The sequence below is a fragment of the Geotrypetes seraphini genome, chromosome 17, assembly GCF_902459505.1.
Source record: "Geotrypetes seraphini chromosome 17, aGeoSer1.1, whole genome shotgun sequence".
Lineage (NCBI taxonomy): Eukaryota > Metazoa > Chordata > Amphibia > Gymnophiona > Dermophiidae > Geotrypetes > Geotrypetes seraphini.
This window is the reverse complement of record NC_047100.1, coordinates 7,086,436-7,109,425: the sequence shown is the minus strand read 5'-3', so window position 1 is coordinate 7,109,425 and position 22,990 is coordinate 7,086,436. Positions and strand designations below refer to the sequence as shown.

General features: G+C 43.9%; 1 protein-coding gene across 4 annotated transcripts in view; it reads left to right on the top strand.

The window, feature by feature from the left end:
• The window catches only part of LOC117351074 (G-protein coupled receptor 22-like), a 117,602-nt gene extending 95,068 nt beyond the window's left edge, over positions 1-22,534 (top strand). Inside the window, exons 1-2 of one of the 4 annotated variants that reach the window (XM_033925785.1) lie at positions 7,888-8,016; positions 19,773-22,534. In XM_033925785.1, the coding sequence (XP_033781676.1) occupies positions 7,980-8,016; positions 19,773-21,118 (1,383 nt within the window). In that variant the 5' untranslated portion in view covers positions 7,888-7,979 and the 3' untranslated portion in view covers positions 21,119-22,534. Of the gene's footprint in view, positions 1-7,887; positions 8,017-13,367; positions 13,832-19,772 lie in introns of those variants that run through there. The other 3 variants (XM_033925784.1, XM_033925787.1, XM_033925786.1) reach the window with 3 other exon arrangements.
• Positions 22,535-22,990: the final 456 nt, after the last annotated feature.

Genomic DNA, 22,990 nt, shown 5'->3' with positions numbered 1-22,990 from the left:
AATAATTTAAAGTTTATTAGGATTTTATATACCGCCTATCAAGGTTATCTAAGCGGTTTTTACAATCAGGTACTCAAGCATTTTCCCTATCTGTCCCGGTGGGCTCACAATTTATCTAACGTACCTGGGGTTATGGAAGATTAAGTGACTTGCCCAGGGTCACAAGGAGCAGCATGGGATTTGAACCTACAACCCCAGGGTGCGGAGGCTGTAGCTTCAACCACCACGCCACACACTCCCCCCTCCCCCCACCTCTCCTGGATGTGTATAATCAAAGGGCTAAAACCAATAATTATTCTTTACAAAATTTTGTCAGTGGGTCCCAAACATCCTTAAATTTCTTATAATGTCCCAATTGTATTGCTCTCATACGTTCAAATTTCTAAGTTTGGCACAAGGATTCCCACCAAAAACTATAGTTTAACCTGTCCCAATTTTTCAGAATAAGTTGTATGGCAACTCCCGTCATGATGAAAAGCAGTCTATTGTTATGTGATATTATTGGACTCTTGGCATAACATCCTACGTCAATGCCAATGGAACTTCCAGTATGCTATTTATCTGACCCCAAATGGATCTCCTAAAGTTAAGTGTTTGATTTTTTTAAAATCCCCCCCTCCATGTCCATAGGGAGGCTTGCATCTATGATCACGGAAATTGGGATTTCAGAACTCTAAAGAGGTAGTGTGCATGGCTTACTTGTGGTCAGAAAGCTCATTAATCTGACCGCTTCCAAAACATCTGTGTAGAAATTGGTTTGCTATGTGCCAGCCTGCGATTGGACTCCTGCCAGACCATCTTGCTCAAGTGAGACCACACGGTCTGTGCCGCGTCTTCCTTCCTTCCTCCAACCCCACCCCCCACCTACGATCCACACTTCTCTCTCGTGAGTAATGGCTCGGCTGTTTCTAGTAGCGATCCCGTGTCCTCCGTAATCTTGTACCAGCAAATTATGCAAGATCATCACTTTTCTTACATGTATCCACCTGGCATTTGAAGGAAATAAATACGTTTCCCTTTCCACATAATTCATTTCCTGTCTCATTCTCATATTTGTGCCACTTTTATTTTTCCGTACTGCTGACAGTGTCAGAGAAAGACATTCTTTATCCTCTCGATCTCGGAGTCAGCTCTGCTACACACTTCTTGCTCTAGTTTTTAAGGGTAAGGGTGTTATGGTAGGGAGGGATTTTGGGGTTTTGGGGGTGATTTTGTACTTCATTGAAAACTACCTGAATTAAACTTGGCTATTTTCAAAGTTGTAAATTCGGCTCCTCTCCATACTGTTCCAAATCCATATTGTATCTGTTCTCCTTTCTAATTTCTTGTAAACCATGCCGAGCTTTACTGTTATAGAGAAGATGCGGTATATAAGCCTTAGGCAGGGGTAGGCAATGAGGGCCGAAATCCAGTCAGGTTTTCAGGATTTCCCCAATGAATATGCATGAGGTCTATTTGCATGCACGGCCTCCCATTGTATGCAAATGGATCTCATGCGTATTTATTGGGGAAATCCTGAAAACCCGACTGGATTCTGGCCCTCATTGACCAACCTTGGCCTAAGGTTTAGTTTAAAATCCCACTCTACCAAAACATAAGAACATAAGAATAGCCTTACTGGGTCAGACCATTGGTCCATCAAGCCCAGTAGCCTGTTCTCACAGTAGCCAATCTAGGTCACTAATACCTGGCCAAAACCCAAGGAGTAGCCACATTCCATGCTACAGAGCCAGGGCAAGCAGAGGCTTCCCCCATGTCTTAATAATAGACTATGGACTTTTCCTCCAGGAATTTCTCCAAACCTTTCTTTAAAACCAGCTACGCTATCCTCTAGATCCATATCGCCCAAAACGGGAACAAAAGAATGACTCAAAATGACACTTGCGTGTGGGAAAACTTACTTCACATTCGTCCACTCAGTATAAGTGTAATAAGTACCTCAAATGAAATGTCAGCTAAGAGAAGACCTTTCCGGGCCAGACTGATAACCTCACAGGTTCACCACTTTAAAATTCAGTCTACCCTACGCTGTTCACTTTCATCTATCAAAAACAGATGAAACCATTCCTGGGTTTTCCCTGTTGCATGTTCAACTCTGACTAGGGTTACCAGAGGTCTGGATTTCCCCGGCATGTCCCCGGGGGTCCAGATGGCTTTTCAAAACCCGGCACTTTGTCCGTGTTTTGAAAAGCTTTCCTTTGGGCATGTGCAGATGTCCTGCCCGACGAGAGCAGGCAGTCGCGGGTGGGCGGGACTGGTTGGAACTGGGCAGGCCTGGGGGCGGATCTAGGGGGTCCGGATGTTCCAGATGGAAAATCTGGTAACCCTAACTCTGACATTCAGTTATCCTACGAAAAGCATCTCTAGAAGTTCATATATTATACAGTTCAATAAAACTAAAATGTATCAAGGAAACCAATTCGTAACCTTATGGCCTTCCAGCTGGTCTTGGAACAGGTCCTCAAATGTACCTTTTCTGTGACTGGCAAGGAATGTTTTTTACAAGTAAGACATTAGGGGGGCCTTAAGCATTCCTACATGCAGCCTAGAGCTTGTGTCAGTTGCAAAGAAACTTTAGGGGAGGCTCAGTAATTTGTCTGTGTCTTCGGCTGTTTGATAAGATCAGCTCTCTGCCAACAGTAATTGCTTTGAGAGGAGGTAGGCACACTTTGAAGAAAGAGAACAAGATAAGCAAGAAGGTGAGGAGCCCTTGCATGTGACAACCCACCATGAAGACCTGACAATTAGGCAACTAGGAAATAAATAGTTTTTTTTTAAATGTGGTTTACAAGTTGTGCATGTTTTATTCCTTGGTTTGTGCAGCAGACCACACACAGTGGCAGATTCCAGCCCTCAAAATGGGTCTGGTTTTGAGAGTAACTATATTAAGTAGATTAACTTGATTCTTGCTCACGGGTAATCATTGTGTGGATCCTGAAACCTGGACATGTTTGTAAAGATCAGAGAGTCTGGCTACCGTTCACAAGGGGACTGATGAGTCGGTTCAAGGCTCTCGCTGGGAAATTTTGTAAAAAGCACCTGAATAAATAGGTGCCTAACTTTAATTACTATATCAGTTTCCATAATGAGCTTTAACAAGTTCATAATTGGAAAAAAATGAAATGTAATTGGGAGGCGCCTATCTTCTTAGGCGCAATTCTGTGAAAGATAGATACCTAGCAGCGTCTAACTCCAAAGTAGGCGTTCTTAGGGCTAGAGAAAGACTTAGGTGCTGCTCTAAAGGACGAAGGCGCTTATAATGTAGGCCTTTAAAACTGCTTCCGACTAACAATGCCCAATTCCCCCCGCCTCCGACGCCTCCTCCCCTGCCCCCTCCACCCTCACCTCTAAGTAGATGACCTGAGGGATGCAGATTCCCTTCTCCCAGCTGGCCTGCGTCATCCAAAATGGGCTTCCCCTCCCCAGTGTATCTTAAATAACTTGGGCCTATCAGACCCTCATGCCCCTCCCTGATGCATCCCAAGATGCACCGGGGAGGGGAAGGCCTATTTTGGATGACGCAGGCCAGCTGGGAGGAGGGAATCCGCACCCTTCAGGTCATCTACTTAGATGTAAGGGGGAGGGGCGTCGGAGGCGGGAGGGAGGTGTATGGCAGGGGGCAGCAGGAGAGAATCAGCATCTCTCCCACTGCAGGGTGGAGTGTTGGCTGGCAGCGGGAGAGAATCGACATCTCTCCTGGTGCAAGGGGGGGAGAGGAGTGTTGTCGCTGCTGTAGGGGAGGGGTGTTGTGATGTAAGGGGAGAGAATGAGTATCTTTCCCCCTGCATCACAATATGCTTTCTAGCAGTCTCTGACACTGTCATGCCTTTACCGGCACCCCCTTGGCCAGTCACTTATTTTTGTCACCAAAAGCCGATGCCACTTTTCAAAAATGGCTCGGCATTTTTTTAAGAATCCACCGGAGGGCTCATTTCAATCTTGACGAGCTCATTTGCATGTCATTGTCGGAGACTGCTAGAAAGCTCGCTGTTGACAGAGATAATCCGTTCGGTAAACAGTTTAGCGACAGTGTTAAAGTTTTGAGAATCTGGGCCTTGGTGAGTAAAATGTAACAAGACTATTGGTTTGTTGGTTCAATAATGATGGACAAAGACACCTCTGCATCTGGTAAAGGGTTAAGCAAGGCTTCAGCTTGAGTATCACCAGTTTTGGGGTTTTTTTTATTGGTCTTCAAGCATGTAAGCAGCAGTCCTGGTTGGGCAATTGCATTAGTGGAGCTATACCATCTTATGGTGTATTTCGAAAACAAATGAAGTCAGCATTGTTTGATAAATGTATTTCTTAAAATGTGGATATTGTAGTCATGATAATCTGATATTGAGAATATTTAAGAAAATTGTTGTATTTTAATTATTTGTAATTCGCTGATTGTCCAGTCTTCTTCCTTGGAAACCGCCAAGAAGTCATTTGATTATGGCGGTATAGAAGAATCAAGTTATGTTATGTTTTCTTGTCCCATTAACTTACACAAGTGACACAGGAATGTGCTGGTTCTCTCAGGGGACTTTGGCCAATGATTCCTTATGCAGTGAGAAATGATACAGGCCAGGAGCAGAATCTCTTTAGGCTGTTCCGGCATATTCTAAAGACCTTCGCACAAGGTTAATTTTTCCATAGCATGAAACGATTGAGCAGTCGGGAACGAGTTATGAAAGTTCAGTCTGAGGCTAATGACTACTCGTCATGTTCACAAAAAAAGGTCATACCTGCCGGGATCATTTTGGTTGCAAAGCGAATGAAGCGTGCAAAATTAGTCCCCTAATTTTAGCTCCGTATTTGGGTCTCTATTTATAACACTCTAAAATTAGCACAGTAGGCAAAGTCCATCTAAGCCACAGAGTGGAATAATAATACTGTATTTTCCTAGCAGTGTAAAATGCGTCGGCCAAAATTGAATGGAAAACTTTGTAAGGATGAGGTTTTGGAGGGGTAATGTTGAAGCAAACAAGCCCCCAATGATATAATGTGGCAGTCTTATACTCCGCCTGGTCCTAGGTTCAATACCCTCGTAGAAGGGTATCACTCTAGACCAGTGGTCTCCAACTCCAACCCTTTGCAGGGCCACATTTGGGATGTGTAGGTACTCGGAGGGCCTCAGAAAAAAAGAGTTAATGTCTTAGTAAAGAAATGAGGTAAAACTCTTTAGTTTATAAATCTTTCCTTTAGGCTAAGGGGTCCTTATATCAAGCTGCGGTAGGGGTTTAATGAGCATTAAACCGCCTGCTGCGCTTAGCCGCTAACGCCTGCATTTAGCCGGCCACGGGGGATAGCGCGTGATGAAATGACCGATGCACTAACCCCCGCTAGTGTGGCTTGATAAAAGGACCCCTAAATCTTAATCATAATATTGTCATTTATAGCTAAAGAGACAGATGATCAAGAAACTGTTTTATTTTACTTTTGTGATTATGATAAACATACCGAGAGCCTCAAAATAGTACTTGGCGGGCCGCATGTGGGCCCCCGGGCCGCGAGTTTGAGACCACTGCTCTAGACAATGGTTGCAGCTGGGGCCACTGTCTGTCTTAAGCACCAGACATTAGCACATCTCGTACGAAGAGAGACTGAACAAATTGCGGCTCTACACTCTGGAGGAACGCAGGGAGAGGGGAGACATGATTGAAACGTTTAAATACATCACGGGTCGTGTCGAGGTAGAAGATGACATCTTCCTACTCAGGGGACCCTCGGCCACAAGAGGGCATCCGCTCAAACTCAGAGGAGGCAAATTTAGGGGTGACATCAGGAAGTATTTCTTCACGGAAAGAGTGGTGGGGCACTGGAATAAGCTTCCGGAGCAGGTGGCCAAGGCAAATGGGACATCTACGTGGGATCCCTACAGAGACCTAGTAAGGCACTCAGACTTGATGGGGTGGGTCAGTAGACTTGGTGGGCTATAGCCCTTTTCTGCCGTCATCTTTCTATGTTTCTTTGTTCTATGTTTCTATCTTAGCTGTCCCAAAGTCTTTTGTTACTTTTAAACACTGATACTTTAGATGTAATTTAGGCTTTCTGAGGATGTCTGCACTGACATGGCTCAAGGTCAGATATAACCGATATGATCTCCCATAGGCCTTTGCTGACCCTGGTAAGGCCAACAGAAAATGCTGACAGCTAGCAATGTAAGGCTGCGCTGACAAACTTTATGTGTCCCTTGTTGGCCAAAACTGACTTTACCTTTTCTGGCATGTGGTAGATTTTCGATATGGGCATTCATGCTTCCCATCCTCCACCCATCCTCATATGTACCACTGGAAAATTGATAATATATAAAGACTTTCCATAGATGGCAAAGGACATTTTTATTTTTCTCTATGTGCAGACAAATAGGATAAAATTGAGACAAAAGCTATAAAGATCATTTATTTATTCAATTTTCTATACCGTTCTCCCAGGGGAGCTCAGAGTTTATTCAGGTACTGAAGCATTTCTCCCTGTCTGTCTCAGCAGTCTCACAACCTATCTAATGTACCTGGGGCAATGGAGGGGATTAAGTGACTTTGCCCAGGGTCACAAGGGTTTGAACCCACAACCTCAGGGTGCTGAGGTTGTAGCTTTAACCACTGCACCACACTCTCCCCGTGGAGCCACGTTTCACAACAGAGACTGGTATTATCAACTGAGTTAATTGCTTGACCCATTTGATGTTGCTTAGTTACACCACAGAAACACTGCCATATTGCAGAGGCCATAGAGATTAAAAGTAGAGTTGAGGTTTCTAGCTACAATAATAAGATTCAAAGCCGTAGGTATATTTCTAAGATATACTGGCTGAGACAGCCCTGGTACCCTATTGCACGGCAGAAGGTGAACGAGGGGCTATTGAAAAGTCTTCAGCCCAACCAACAAAATTGGGGCTGGGCTATCCACTTGTGTTTCGTTTCATTGGAAAAATACAGAACAAAAAAAGTGGAAAATCGCTAGACTAAGTGGGATAGCCCTGCCCCAACTTTGTTGGTTGGGCTGAGAATGTTTCAGTGGCCGCTCATAGCGCTGCTTTTCTTTGAGAACGAAAAGCTACCCTTCCCTGCATGTCCTGATGAGGCTGAACTACCGTATCATGGCATCCTCTGGGGAAACCTACCAGTGATTCCTTGTTTCGTTTGTGCGCTGTTGCTTTAAGAATATGTCTAGAATGGTTTTAAATAAATCACTTCATCTGGCAATGATTTAAAAAAAAAAAATTTCTAACCCCTTTTGAGAAAAGTGTAGTTGGGTTTTCAAGATATCCCTAATGAATATGCATGAGAGAGAGCGGCATACCTGTCACTTCCATTCGATGCAAATCTCTCTCATGCATATTCATTAGGGATATCTTGAAAACCCAACTGGCCGGGGGTCCCCCAAGACAGGATTGGGAACCACTGCTCTAAAGCAAGGAAAAATAGACCTTCTGCCTGGACAGCTGGCGCTCACCAACTTTGGCACCCAAGGGAGCTGCCAAGGCCTCAATCCAGGCCCAGGACTCAGGCTCAATTGCCCGTCTAATTCATACATCTTACTCTGCCTTCACAATACATCAGTGAGAAGCCTCTGGCTGCTGAACGGATCCCTGGACAGACACAGAATCTTCACATTGTTTACTCTTCCTGGCCAGCTGGCCTCTTTTAGGTAATAGACAAGTACTGAAGGGTCTTATCCATTTACATTCCCCGTTCCAGATAAAAAAAAGATGTTGAGGAAAAGAAAGAGCCTTCCTTATAAAGAAATCGCAGTGCAACAGAGATTTACTGCTGAAGCTTTCCTCATTGCACAGATGTTTGGGTTATGAAGCTAGATTCTGCGGTGTGCCTCTCGGTGCTAATAGACCACATGATAAATGCCCTCAATAGAACAGAGTTGCTGGAAGAAGAACACTGTGTGGCTCCCGAAAGCGGTGGAAGTGTACCTGAAGATTAGTAATTTTTATCAGGTTTATCCGACATGACAAGCAGTATTAGAGTGAAAAAATCAATGCCATGGAGGCCCGGGGGGATAGCTCCTCATTAAGGAAAGGTACTAAATAGCTTTCATCGACACAAGACGGCCCAGTCCTCTTCATAGCAGCCACAGCCTAAGATGTTTGAACCTGAAACTTCACTTTCATTCTCTACGCTCTTCAGAGACACTAAAGATGTCTCCTAAAAACTCTGCTGTCTCATGGTAACATGAAAAGAAATGTTATCTTGTAATTTATCCACAGAAACTTATTCCTAAGGCTTGTGGTAAGCAATGTTTAAAACTACAGTGTTCTAGGCCATTTTGTCTTAGAACCCTTCCAGTTATAGAAACATAGATATATGTGGCCCATCCAGACTGCCCATCCATAGCATCCACTATATCCTCTTCTCCCTAAGAGATCCCATGTGCCTGTCCCATACTTTCTTGAATTCAGACAGAGTCTGTCTCTGTCTCTACCACCTCTTCCAGAAGACTGTTCTATGCATCTACCACCTTTGCTGTAAAAAAGTATTTCCTTAGATTATTCCTGAGCCTATTACCTCTTAACTTCATCCGATGCCCTCTCATTCTGGAGCTTCCTTTCAAACGAAAGAGACTCGACGAGTCAGTGAGCTGCAAGCTTTAGTTGCTGATCCACCTTTCACGGTGTTTCATCATGAGAAGGTGGTCCTCCGTACTCATCCAAAATTCCTTCCTAAAGTGGTATCGGAATTTCATCTCAATCAATCTATTGTTCTTCCAGTGTTCTTTCCGAAGCCTCATTCTCATCCTGGAAAAGTAGCTCTTCATACTCTGGACTGTAAATGTGCTTTGGCCTTCTATTTGGAACGCACCAAATCACACAGAACTGCTCCTCAACTTTTTGTCTCCTTTGATCCAAACAAGTTGGGACATCCTTATCTCTAAGTGTACCATCTCCAACTGGATGGCTGCTTGTATCTCATTCTGCTATGCCCAGGCTGGATTACCCCTCCACAGTAGAGTCACAGCCCATAAAGTTAGAGCAATGGCAGCTTCCGTAGCTTTTCTCAGATCTACTCCCATTGAGGAAATTTGCAAAGCTGCTACTTGGTCCTCGATTCATACTTTCACGTCTCACTATTGTCTGGATACTTTCTCCAGACGGGTTGGACAGTTTGGCCAAACAGTATTACAAAATTTATCCTCCTAAATTGCCAACGCTTCCACCATCCCATTCTGATTAGCTTGGAGGTCACCCATATGTGAGAATAGGCTGCCTGTGTGTCCTGGGATAAAGCACAGTTACTTACCGTAATAAGTGTTATTCAGTGACAGTAGGGAATTATTCTCACAACCCTCCCACCTCGCCTGATTGGCTTCTCTGCTAGCTATCTGAACTGAGGAGACGTGCCCTACGCTGGGTGGGAAGGCACTTGCGCATGCATGGTGTGGTCGACTCAAAACTTCTAGTTTCTACAAGCAAGTCTGCTTGCGAGGCTTCCGCATCCGGGCTCCATCGGTGACGTCACCCATATGTGAGAATAGCTGCCTGCTGTCCCTGGATAACACCTGTTACGGTAAGTAACTGTGCTATATTGCTACACCTTGGGTTTTGGCCTGGATTGGCCACCGTGAGAATGGGCTACTGGGCTTGATGGACCATTGGTCTAACCCAGTAAGGCTATTCTTATATAGCACTTAGCTGGCGAAGCGGAAACGTTCAGGAGGAGATAGCCGGCTGTCTCTGCTGAATATTTGTGGTTAATGGCTAAATCTTAGCTGGCTATATTGTGTAGTAGAAGCCAATACTGAGCACTGAATGGCCAAGTTTAACGGCCAAATCGGACCACTTACATAGCAGACCTGACCATTTTTGACCCTTTTTGAGTAACGTAAAATGCTCCTCGTGCCTCTTCATCCTTCTAATGTCAAGGTGGGCAAAATCCAAAACTTCCCAGGCATGCCGAGAGGCCCGGGAGAGAAAGGGGGATGCTTTCTGTAGTAATAAACGTTTCAGGAGATGTTCATGAATTTGATGATTGACTGATGCCAGCTTCTTCTGGAGACACCTGGAGCTTTCTGTCAAAACATATGAGCATCTTCAGAGGCTAAGCCACCAGTCCCACATTGTGATGATGTCCTGTATTTTGATCTAAACAATTATCTCTTGCTTTGTATTCAGCCTGGAACCTACCTTTTTATTCAGTCGTAATGTTGGCAACTGGCGGCTGCAGTCTGCTTACTCAAGATGACAATTTATCATTCAGAGTTTCCTGAGACATTTTAAAGCAATGCGAATTGTTGCATTATTAAGGACTGACAAGAGTTGGACACTAATTAGGAAGAAAGGTATTACACACATACCTGGGAACGTCCACCCTGTTAGGATGCCGGCTTAAGTTTACTATAGGGCAGGGCATTTGAATATTAAGCCCCCTGTCTTATATTTGAGTCAACCATATTTCCTCCTTGGGAGGGGGGGGGGGGGAGAATGTGGGTCTTGGTTCTGTATGGATGATATTTACCACTACATATATGGTACTATCTGGGTACCAGTGTTGAATCAATTTGGATAGTGCCAGAGTGAGCAGTAAAGATTTTCAGTGGCACCATCAGGATAATGCCTCTGAAATTCAGTGGCTGGCACTGGTGAGGAGCTGCTCCTCTCCGGTTAATTGCTGTTGAAAACTGGGCTCTAAGTGAGGCGTTAGTGGGATACAACAGGGTGAGATAAATCATGTGGTCAGTATGGAGCTCAGTCTTCTGAAATCTCTTCAGAACTGGCTGTTGTTAGGTGCCATTGACTCGTGCTCGAGTCCTAGCGACTTGATGAATTGCGGATCTAAAAAGACATCGGCTTTGTGCTAGTCCAGGAAGGACTTCCAGCGTCATCCCCATGGTTGTTTTCAACGTGTCCAGTCATCTGATTGCAGGCCGCCCTCTTCGCCTGGTTCCTTCGATCTTCCCAAACACGATATCCTTCTCCAGTGATCTCTCTCTTCTGATGGTGTGACCAAAATAGGACAGTCGTAATGTCATCGTTTGGGCTTCGAGTGACAAAGCCAGTTTGATCTCTTCCAGAATCGATTAGTTAGTTCTTCGGGGTACCCCCAATAAAAAAAAACTCTCTGCAGTGAACTTTCACGAACACCACAGAGGCAGCTCCTGAAAAATAAAGAGTATCAGAAGTCCACTCAACTTGCAAGTGAGGGCTGGAACTGCAAATATTCTACATTTAATCATTCTGTCCTTGTCCATCACATTCACTAGAAATACCAGCTTAAAATTGCTGTCCATCACAAGAATACAATCTATTCATCCACTTTCCTAAAAGTGTTCCTATGCTGCTCACATCAGATTTTACCATGTGGTATCTGAGGGCACTTGAACTGTCATTTCTAATTTTCAGAGGATACAAGTGAAGGATCTTTGTAGAATTTATTTTTAACGCTTTGAGAACCAAGAGAATGGGACAGGGGATGTATCTTAGCCTGTGGTAGCAAAGCAGTGTTGCTTTGAAAGAAAAAAAAAAGAGCTTCCTTAATTGATGCTAAAACAGATCTTTAGTATTATATTTCACATTTTAAAAATAATATTCCATTGTAGCATTGTGTAATTCTTTTGCCTTTTCACTTATTGTTTTATATTAGGTGTGAAAATTGTGTACAATTCTGGAGGCCACACCTTCAAAGTTTCAAAGTTTATTAAAAAATTTGATTAATCACCTATCAACATTCTAGATGATGTAAAATACAATTTAGAAAAGAGCGAGGGAATACAAATTTAAAATATTTAACAAATACTAGGACAAACAGCAGACAAAAGGACTGGGGGAGAACTACAATATAATACAAAATAATAATAATATACTTTATTTTTGTACACCGCCATAACAATGAGTTCTAGGCGGTTCACATCAAGAAAAGCTGAACAATCAGCGAATCATATAAATACACCACATATACTGTACTTATCATAAATACAATAATAAAGATCAAGATATGAATTTATCAAACAAATAGGTTTTTAATACTTTTCTAAAAGCATGATAAGATTGAGCTTGAGGAATTAGAGTACTTATCTTTGTCTGTATACAAAACTTCTTTAAAGATGTCCGCTGCAAAAATCCGATGGCAGCGGACATCTTTAAAAAAGTTTTGTATACAGATAAAGACAAGTACAAGTTCAAAACGGAGCGGGAGTGGGCCTTCAGTGGCATGAGGGAGTGGGCATCCCTCCTGCCATATCGCTGCAGTTTTGGTGGGGAGTCACATTGGCAGGAGGGATTAGGCCATCCCTCCTGCAGTTTTTCGCTAATGCAGGGAAGGGGCTGTCTTCCCAGTGCCATGTTCATTTGGGGGGGGGGTTCAATGAGGCTTGCCCTGCCTCTCAGTTGTTCGGGCTTCCCCTGCTGGCTTTTTCGCATGTGTGAGAGTCACTCTCAGTGATCATCGGACAGCAAAGTTGGGGGTTAAGATTAAGATCCATATGAATAATTTGCATGCAAACCTTTTAGTGCATCAAAAGCTCTTTCTGGATCGGTGCAGACCCACATGGTCTTACCGATTCTTTTAGTGCATCTAGCCCTGGGACCCTTGTCCTCCAATATCTGATTTCCTCATTTATGTTTTTGGACGATTCAGTAAACCTTGGAACCCTGGTAGACTCTTGAGTTGTCTGTCATCAGCCTTCTTGCTTGCCACTGCTGGTTTTCCTTCAGCTTAGCAGATCCTTGTATTTCAACACTGGCATTTGAGAAGGAGAATGTACTGCACACTCAGGATCCTATTTCTCCGATAAACATCTCCATGCTTTGTCTGATGGCAGAAAAATACATATAGAAAGTTAGATATGAGACATCTGCATAACTCCTACCTTCTCTCTCCTTAAGCTTCTGGTTATTCTTTCCATTTGAGTAATGTAGTGATTAAAGAAGGTTTGACTTCAACCAAATTGGCAACATTCAAGAAGGTGAGGAAGGATCATTGATTTCAGCCCATCCTTCTTTCTGTTCTGTACAGCTTATCCCTTTCTGTACCCTTAATTTTCAGAAAGCCCTACACACATATATCACCTCCTAACATGAAAAAGAAAAATCTCACACTAGCTGTGTCTTGGAAGCAATGCTTCCTCTAAACCAATGGTCTCAAATTTGCGGCCCGCCAGGTACTATTTTGAGGCCCTTGGTATGTTTATCATAATCACAAAAGTAAAATAAAAGAGTTTCTTGATCATATGTCTCTTTAGCTATAAATGACAAGATTATTATTAAGACTTAACCAAAAGGAAAGATTTCTGAACTATAATGAGTTTTACTTCATGCAAAATTGTCATTTCTTTAATAAGACGTTAACTCTTTTTTTTTCTGAGGCCCTCCGAGTACCTTCAAATCCAAAATGTGGCCCTGCAAAGGGTTGGAGTTTGGGACCACTGCTCTAAACTGAGTGGGAGTCCTCCAACAACACTGGTGTCAGTGGGGGGTGCTGTTGCAATATCATTCTTTTAATAGTGAGGGACAGGCAAGTTCTGCATGATTCCAGAGGATGTGCCTATAGCAATGGAAAGAGCTATATGGAAGCAGCACCCTCTACTGGCAGCAATGCAGTTGAAGGACTCCCAAAGAAGGTTGTCAATTGTTACCGAAGGGGCAATCGTTTGCATGGAGGCACCACCAGCGTTCCTTCCCCATCTCTTCGGCATATTTAATCAAGGTAAAGTTGAGAATCACGGCGTCCTTACCACAGCAAACATACAGCGGCCATCTTGGATCCCTGCTTCCTTTTATTTGCTTACAGATAGGATAGTAGCAAGCATCCAGATCTTCAGAGAAGCTGCTGGTTCAGACAAGTGGAAGGACAACAACTCAGCAGTACCCAATGCAAGAAAGTGGTGATACCACTGAAAACAGGTTGTTTTTAAATACTTTCTTTTTCTGTGCACACATATATATTTTTTTGCATTTTATTGAACGTTGGGAATGAGAAACACACTCTGGTTTTAAGTTATCTAGTCAAATACTTACCTGTGGTTCTGGATATCCTGGAATAAAGTTGGTATTATGTTGAAAGGCATGACATGTTTCTTTGTGGTTTGAATATTATCACTAACTAAAATGGTGTAATCAATGTAAATTTGATCACACATGAATAGTAAATTAGCTTTGCTAATAGAAACAGAAACATGACGGCAGATAAAGGCCAAATGGCCCATTCACAGTAACCATTATCTCTTTCTCTCTGAGAGATCCCATGTGCCTATCCCAGGCTCTCTTGAATTCAGACACAGTCTCTGTCTCCACCACCTCTTCCGGGAGACTGTTCCACGTATCTACCACCCTTTCTGTAAAATAGGCTTGGGAGTTATCTAAGGAAATACTATCACCTCTTAACATAGTAGATAACGGCAGCAGTGGCATTCCTAGCATATGTGACACCCGGGGCCTATCATTTTTTGACACCCCCCCATCAGTATGAAAAACACGATTTTTAGTAACAAGCCACATCACACATGAGCACCGGCACTCCTCCTGCTTTCTTCTCTGCCACAACCATTCCTCCCCTCACCCCCTTCCCTTCCCCCATACCTCTATTCGTTCACTGCCGCGAGAAATCAAATTTTTAATGTGCTCTTCTCGACTGCATCATCTCTCCCGCTGATGTCGCTTCTGGGTGCCACACATAGGAAGCGACGGCAGCGGGAGAAACGACGGGGTTGCGAGGAACACGTTGAAGTTCTTGTTGCTTGCAGTGGTGAACAACTAGAGGTGCGGGGAAAGGAAAGGGGGGCTCGCATGCGGCAGGGGGTATTGGGGAAGGAACGGGGGGGGGGGCACTGCCCCAGGCACCTCTCATCCTCGCTTACATCACTGGGTCGGCTCAAATGTTTGCGTTTTCTCCACGGCAGGATATGGACATGAAGCGTCAGAAGAGACTCACTGTTAAGGTTCTGTCTTTCAGTGCTTGCATAGTGCTATAAGCAAAAACCTTTTATATCTATTAAGACACCTCATCATTGTTTAAAACCTCAGTCTGTCATTGGTTCTGAAGCACTAAAGATGATCAGTCTGTCCTTGAAGGGATGCTCTTGGCGAGGCTTAGTCATATCAGGCGACCGTCTTCATCTCTTTTTCTGTATGTTGTAAATCTTCTAATTAATTTCCTTTCTAAAAGAGCTCTCAAGAAGTCTGCATTTTTGTGGAATGGATATCATGACTTGCCAAAATACGTTTTATTTATTTAAGTTCTTTGTGGGTCTTTTAATATCCTTGTCTGGCAATGCTAAAAATGAAATGATGAAGAAGAGAGAGGAGCTGGACCAGAGGACAAAAGGGAGACACTTGTTTTCGTAAGATCTGAATTCATGTTATTGCCCTCCAGATGTTGCTCACTTTCATATTCTAAACTGTTCTGTGAGCCATAATTACCTCATCTGTTTTCCGATTCTAATAAAAAGTGGCGATAAATTCAAGAGCAATGAATTGCCCTTTCTAATTTTGGATTAGTTTAAAGCAGTGTTTTTCAACCTTTTTACACCTATGGACCGGCAGAAATAAAAGAATTATTCTGTGGACCGGCATCGGTCCGTGGACCGGCAGTTGAAGAACACTGGGCTAAGTCGTGGCCCAGACCCCGCCCATTTCTACCCAATCTCCATCCCAGACCCCGCCCCCATAATAGTACTAATTGCACCTTGCATGTCCCGTGCCTCATCTGGAAGCCTTCCCTCTGACGTTGCAACGTCAGAAAGAAGGCTTCCGGTTCAGGCGCAGGATGCCCGTAGGAGCCACTGCCCGTGGCTTTGTGCACTTAATCAGTTAGGAAGAGGGAGCTGGCTCGAAGATAATGCCACATCAATTGCACCATGGACCTTTGGTTGAAGAAAACTGTGTTAGGCCTGATGCACGTGCTGGCCCTGTGGACCGGCAGGAAATTTCTGTGGACCAGCACTGGTTGAAGAACACTGGTTTAATGGAAAGCAGTGGACAAGTCATGAGACAAGTGTTAAACCCCCTAATGGTGATGCGATGTAATTACAATACAATTTAATTATTGCAATTAAATGTATTCGATGTTATAATCACAGTCAGATGTTTCAATAGATTCCCCCTTCAATTCACAACACAGAGGTTACACATTTAAAATTGGTATTTATTTGTTGCCACTAAAAAAAAAACAACCATCAATTGATGAAATATAAAAAAACCCAAGAAGAGGAGAGCAGAAAGGATTACAGGGTGAAACTAAAAGAAGCCAAGAGAGAGATACGTTTGGCGAAGGCACAGGTGGAAGAACAAATGGCTAAAAATGTAAAAAAGGGAGATAAAATTTTTTCAGATATATTAGTGAAAGGAGGAAAATAAAAAATGGAATTGCTAGGCTAAAAGATGCTGGGAACAAATATGTGGAGAGTGATGAGGAGAAAGCAAATGTGCTAAACAAATACTTCTGTTCTGTGTTCACAGAAGAAAATCCTGGAGAAGGACCGAGATTGTCTGGCAAAGTTACACGAGAAAATGGAGTAGATTCTGCGCCGTTCACGGAGGAGGGTGTTTATGAGCAACTTGAAAAACTGAAGGTGGACAAAGCGATGGGACCAGACGGGATCCATCCCAGGATACTAAGGGAGCTCAGAGAGGTTCTGGCGAATCCTATTAAAGATTTGTTCAACAAATCTCTGGAGACGGGAGTGATTCCTGGGGATTGGAGGAGAGCGGATGTGGTCCCTATTCATAAAAGTGGTCACAGGGATGAAGCAGGAAACTACAGGCCGGTGAGCCTCATTTCAGTTGTTGGAAAAATAATGGAAGTGTTGCTAAAAGAAAGGATAGTGTACTTCCTTGAATCTAATAGGTTACAGGATCCGAGACAACATGGCTTTACAAAAGGTAAATCGTGCCAAACGAACCTGATTTAATTTTTTGATTGGGTGACCAGAGAGCTGGATCGAGGACATATGCTAGATGTAATTTACTTGGATTTCAGCAAAGCCTTTGATACAGTTCCTCATAGGAGACTGTTGAACAAACTTGAAGGGCTAAAGTTAGGACCCAAAGTGGTGAACTGGGTCAGAAACTGGCTGTCGGACAGACACCAGAGGGTGGTGGTTAATGGAAGTCGCTCGAAGGAAGGAAAGGTGACTAGTGGAGTCCCTCAGGGTTCGGTACTGGGGCCAATCCTGTTCAATATGTATGTGAGTGATATTGCTGAAGGGTTAGAAGGAAAAGTGTGCCTTTTTGCAGATGATACCAAGATTTGTAACAGTGTAGACACCGAAGAGGGAGTGGAAAATATGAAAAAGGATCTGCAAAAGTTAGAGGAATGGTCTAATGCCTGGCAACTAAAATTCAATGCAAAGAAATGCAGAGTAATGCATTTGGGGATTAATAATAGGAAGGAACCGTATATGCTGGGAGGAGAGAAGCTGATATGCACAGACGGGGAGAGGGACCTTGGGGTGATAGTGTCCGAAGATCTAAAGGTGAAAAAACAGTGTGACAAGGCAGTGGCTGCTGCCAGAAGGATGCTGGGCTGTATAAAGAGAGGCGTAGTCAGTAGAAGGAAGAAGGTGTTGATGCCCCTGTACAGGTCATTGGTGAGGCCCCACTTGGAGTATTGTGTTCAGTTTTGGAGACCGTATCTGGCGAAAGACGTAAGAAGACTTGAGGCGGTCCAGAGGAGGGCGACGAAAATGATAGGAGGCTTGCGCCAGAAGACGTATGAGGAGAGACTGGAAGCCCTGAATATGTATACCCTAGAGGAAAGGAGAGACAGGGGAGATATGATTCAGACGTTCAAATACTTGAAGGGTATTAATGTAGAACAAAATCTTTTCCAGAGAAAGGAAAATGGTAAAACCAGAGGACATAATTTGAGGTTGAGGGGTGGTAGATTCAGGGGCAATGTTAGGAAATTCTACTTTACGGAGAGGGTGGTGGATGCCTGGAATGTGCTCCCGAGAGAGGTGGTGGAGAGTAAAACTGTGACTGAGTTCAAAGAAGCGTGGGATGAACACAGAAGATTTAGAATCAGAAAATAATATTAAATATTGAACTAAGGCCAGTTACTGGGCAGACTTGCACGGTCTGTGTCTGTGTATGGCCGTTTGGTGGAGGATGGGCAGGGGAGGGCTTCAATGGCTGGGAGGGTGTAGATGGGCTGGAGTAAGTCTTAACAGAGATTTCGGTAGGTGGAACCCAAGCACAGTACCGGGTAAAGCTTTGGATTCTCGCCCAGAAATAGCTAAGAAGAAAAAAAAAATAATAATAATTTAAATTGAATCAGATTGGGCAGACTGGATGGACCATTCGGGTCTTTATCTGCCGTCATCTACTATGTTACTATAGACTAGGCCAAACTCCTTAGGAGGTGTGTTAATATAGTGTACTTAGCTGCCATAGTAAACCTAATATTAGAAGCGAATATAGGTAGGACGATTGATTTGGTATGAACATATGCAAATAAGAAGGACGATCGATGTGCCGGTAACATAAGTAGGATGATTGATTATGCCATAATTATTCTGGTCTTAATAACTGTGTATCGTAACACCTCCGAAGAAGCTCAAGTATTGTAAGATCTTTTACAGAAGAAGCTCATGCCAACCGCTCTGAATTGATATCCCAGTCATTAGTAGCAGTATAGAAGCTCACAATAAACCATAAACTCCATGCAGTTGCTATGCTATTGGTAATCCTGAAAATCCAACTAAGTGTCCATCCAAGAGAAGACTGAAAAGCGCTAACTTAGAAGAGAGAGCCGGTCTCTAAGCTTCACATGTCTGATAAGGACAGATCATAATCGAGTCTACATATCACTTCATATCATATGTCATGAGTTTATTGTGTTCGGCAAACTGGGTGGACTGTGCAGGTCTTTATTTTCTGTCATCTACTAGACTACTTAGGGCTCAATGATATAGCAAGGGTGAGAGGCACCAGGGGTGATGGCACCCCGTCCCTGCCCCACCCCACTCCCTTCTGCCTCACACGCGTGGCTCTCTTCCCTTCCCCCGGTACATCTAGCTGTTCACCGCCACGAGCAACAAGAATTTCAACGTGCTCCTTGCGACCCCCTTCGGCTCGCCCTCTGTCACGTCCTATGTGCGGTACCCGGAAGTGACATCAGCAGGAGATATGATGGGGGTCGCGAGGAGCGCGTTGAAGTCATTGAATAATTAGAGAATCATGAAGGGCACAGAGAGAGTAGAGAGGGTCAGATTCTTCAAACTTTCAGAAAATAAAAGAACAAGAGGGCATTCGGAAAAGTTGAAAGGGGTCAGATTCAAAACAAATGCTAGGAAGTTCTTCTTTACCCAACGTGTGGTGGACACCTGGAATGCGCTTCCAGAGGACGTAATAGGGCAGAGTACGGTACTGGGGTTCAAGAAAGGATTGGACAATTTCCTGCTGGAAAAGGGGTTAGAGGGGTATAGATAGAGGATTACTGCACAGGTCCTGGACCTGTTGGGCTGCCACGTGAGCGGACCGCTGGGCACGATGGACCTCAGATCTGACCCAGCGGAGGCATTGCTTATGTTCTTATGTACGGGGGATGGGAAGGGGGCGTGTGCATGGTGAGGGGAGGAGGAGGGGTGCCAAGGCCCCCATCAACATAGTGCCTGGAGCAAACCACTGATGGGGCTCATTTTCAAGCACTTAGTACCCTATATTTTGAAAATGAACCCCTATTTCACCTGCAATAATTATTTTCAAGCAATGAGGCAAGAGGAGAAAAAAGGAATACTTGCCAGCTCTGAGAAATGTGCGCTAATAGGGGCATAATATAATTGTTAAAAACATTTTGCATTTCAAACACATGATAAACTTACATCTCTTTTCTTATCTTTTCCAGATAATCATGCTGAAGAACATCTCTGTTTAAAGGACTATGCAGATAACCTCAGCATGGTATCGGCCATGGAAACAGATATCTATGACACTATTTTGGAAACCACAGATGGGGCCAGTGCTGATGCTGGCTGGTATCTTCCATATCCTTTGGGCTTCCAGGTTTCTCTTACCAGTGTTCTCATGCTGGAAATCGTGCTTGGATTCAGCAGTAACCTCACCGTCCTGGTCCTCTACTGTATGCAATCGAGCCTGGTTGATTCAGTCAGTAACATGGTGACCATGAACCTCCACGTCTTGGACATCATCATCTGTATAGTCTGTGTTCCGCTGACCATTGTCATCATATTGATCCCACTTGAGCAGAACATTGCCTTGGTCTGCTGCTTTCATGAAGCTTGCGTGACCTTCAGCAGCATCGCTACAGCCATAAATGTTCTGGTGATCAGTGTAGACCGGTACGACATCTCGATAAGGCCAGCCAATCGAGTCCTAACACCCAGCAGGATGGCAATGCTTTTGTCCTGTGTCTGGCTAGTCTCCCTCATGGTCTTCTTCATTCCTTTCTTTGAGGTGGAATTCTTTGGGGATCCAGACCACATGGCCACTTGGAGGAATAGGACCCTGCTCTGCGTAAGCGTCAATGAGTACCATACGGAACTGGGGATGTACTACCATCTTTTCATCCAAATTCCAATTTTTTTTATTGCTGTTACGGTCATGCTGGTCACCTATTCAAAAATTCTCCAGGCCCTCAATATCAAAATTGGCAGCCACTTCAAAAGAAGTCAACGTCGCAAAACCAAGAAAAAGAAAAAGAGAAAATCTTCAGACCAAAGTTCCATGGGTGAAACCAAGAGACTAACTCAACCTCCAGTGGTCCAGAACCCACCTATGAGAGTGCAGGCGTCTGTCTCTGTGATTATTGCACTAAGGCGTGCTGTGAAACGTCACCGAGACAGGCGAGAACGTCAGAAGCGTGTCTTCCGAATATCCCTCATCATCATCACTACTTTCCTGTTGTGCTGGGCTCCAATTTCAATTGTCAACCTTCTCATTCTTTGCGTCGGGCCCAGTGACCTGCTGGTCAAGTTGCGCATCTGCTTCATCACCATGGCTTATGGAACCACCATCTTTCACCCGCTACTCTACGCCTTCACACGACAGAAATTCCGCAATGTGCTGAAAAATAAAATGAAAAAAAGGGTCGTCTCCGTACTGCAGGTAGACCCTGCGCCTGGAGGGACAGTAATCCACAACTCCTGGGTGGAACCCAAAAAAGGGCGAAAATCCAAATTGGAGTGCAGTGATGGGACAGATCGTTGTCTCACAGAAGCAGTGAAAGAATGACTAGTCTTTTTCCATGGTAAACAATTAAGATATTACAACTATCCAAGGTGCAATACTGGTTCGCAGTTTTTCAGTTTTAAACCTTTATATATGAATCAGATACACAGACTGAAGACCGAGTGGTACTAGTTGTATCAGTATACTGTACGTTCTGGCACCACCTTTAAAGCACTGCCATCTCATCGATGTGGCTCTGGTTCTGAATCAGCTCATAAGCTGTACCATCTGATTCCAACATATGACCAGGAACAACAGGCCCAACAGGTTGTCATAACCTAACCTGTCACTCCCTCAAGGTACTGGTGGACATCACGGTGGGACACAAATGTGAGATTTTTTCCAGAAGGGTGTGTGTGTGTGCGTGCGTGCGAGAGAGACTCATGCTATCAACCTCAAACAATAAAATGGGTTGCATTGGGAGTGGAGTTACCAACACAGTGCAACCAGGTTCTACATAAAAAAGTAGGGAGATTTTTAGAAAAGTCAACTTAGAGAAAACTTGTCCTTTTTTTTGGGCCTCCTTTGTAGAATTTTGGTGTTGTTCTCTCCCCCCCCCCCTCCCGCCTAGTGTGGTATGGTATGCAGAGGCTAAATTTCATTGACAGATTATCTTTCCGCTTCCAGTGAAAAGAGCTTGATTTTCAATTGTTAAAAGCTCAAGCTCTGCTGAATTCTGTGCTCAGGTTCTCTGGAAATATGCCCTGTCTGCCAGGCAAGGGTACCGTAATTTTGCACATGCAGAATTTATTGCTGTTTATATAAACTCATTCTTCCAGAACACCTTTTTAAATTCACAGACACACTGTACTTCCATTTTACCCAATAAAGTTGAAAGAAAACTTACACTTGGGGCTACCCTTTTCCCCTTCGCTTTTGGTCATCAATGAAGCCTCTTGGGTTTAACACCAGGGACTGAACACTCCTGTTCTGGTGATCCATGGATCATGTACATTACTTGAGGAGCTGTTGATATCCTATGGTGGACCCAGTGTTGTATAATGGCTGCTTCTGGTGGCACGGGGGTGTGTACACTGAATCAGATTAACTGTGCTCCAGTGACTAGGATGTTATAAGGTACAGTTTCAAAGACAGAGGTCAAGGTTATTGGAGGAAACAAACTAGGAAGGATGGTCTCCAAGGAGATGCATGCTGCCCAAAATTGGTGACTCAGTCCATAGGTGATAAGAGCCCTGCCTTCATCCCTGGCACGTCAAGAAATGCTACGTACTGAGAATGTGGCTGAGATATTAAGAATTTATTCTCCCGCCTAGTTTTTTCTTCAAAGTACAGGTCAGTGCAGAATCTTAGGGAAAGAGGATGTCAGGTAGACAGTCGTATTGGTAAGAAGGTATTTGAACTATGGGAGTTCAACCAACAGGCCTAAAGCTAATCTTAACAAAAGAGTTAAATATCGGGTTACCAGACATCTGGATTTACCCGGACATGTCCTCTTTCCAGAGGACTGTCCGGGTGTCCCGATGGCTTTTCAAAACCCAGCAATATCAGGACAGAGTCTGGCGTGCATCTGTGCATGAACAGATGAGGTTTACATAGGGGCGGAATGGGGCCGACCCCCATGTCTTCCTTTACCAGATGCAAAATCTGGTAACTCTAGTTAAATACAACAAGATCAGCACTAAAATAGCATAAAATCTGTTTTACTCTTTTGGGATCTTGTCAGGTACTTGGACCTGGATTAGCCAATGCTGGAAACAGGATACAGAGCTTCGCTCTGTGCCAGTACGGCAATGGTGATGTTTGTTAGAATTAGTTGGGATGCAGGATGGTCCCATGTAATGTTCCCTTACAAAATATTTGCCTATCACAACTCTTAAGAGTGCTCTTCCTTTTTAAACATGTGTGTGTGGGGGG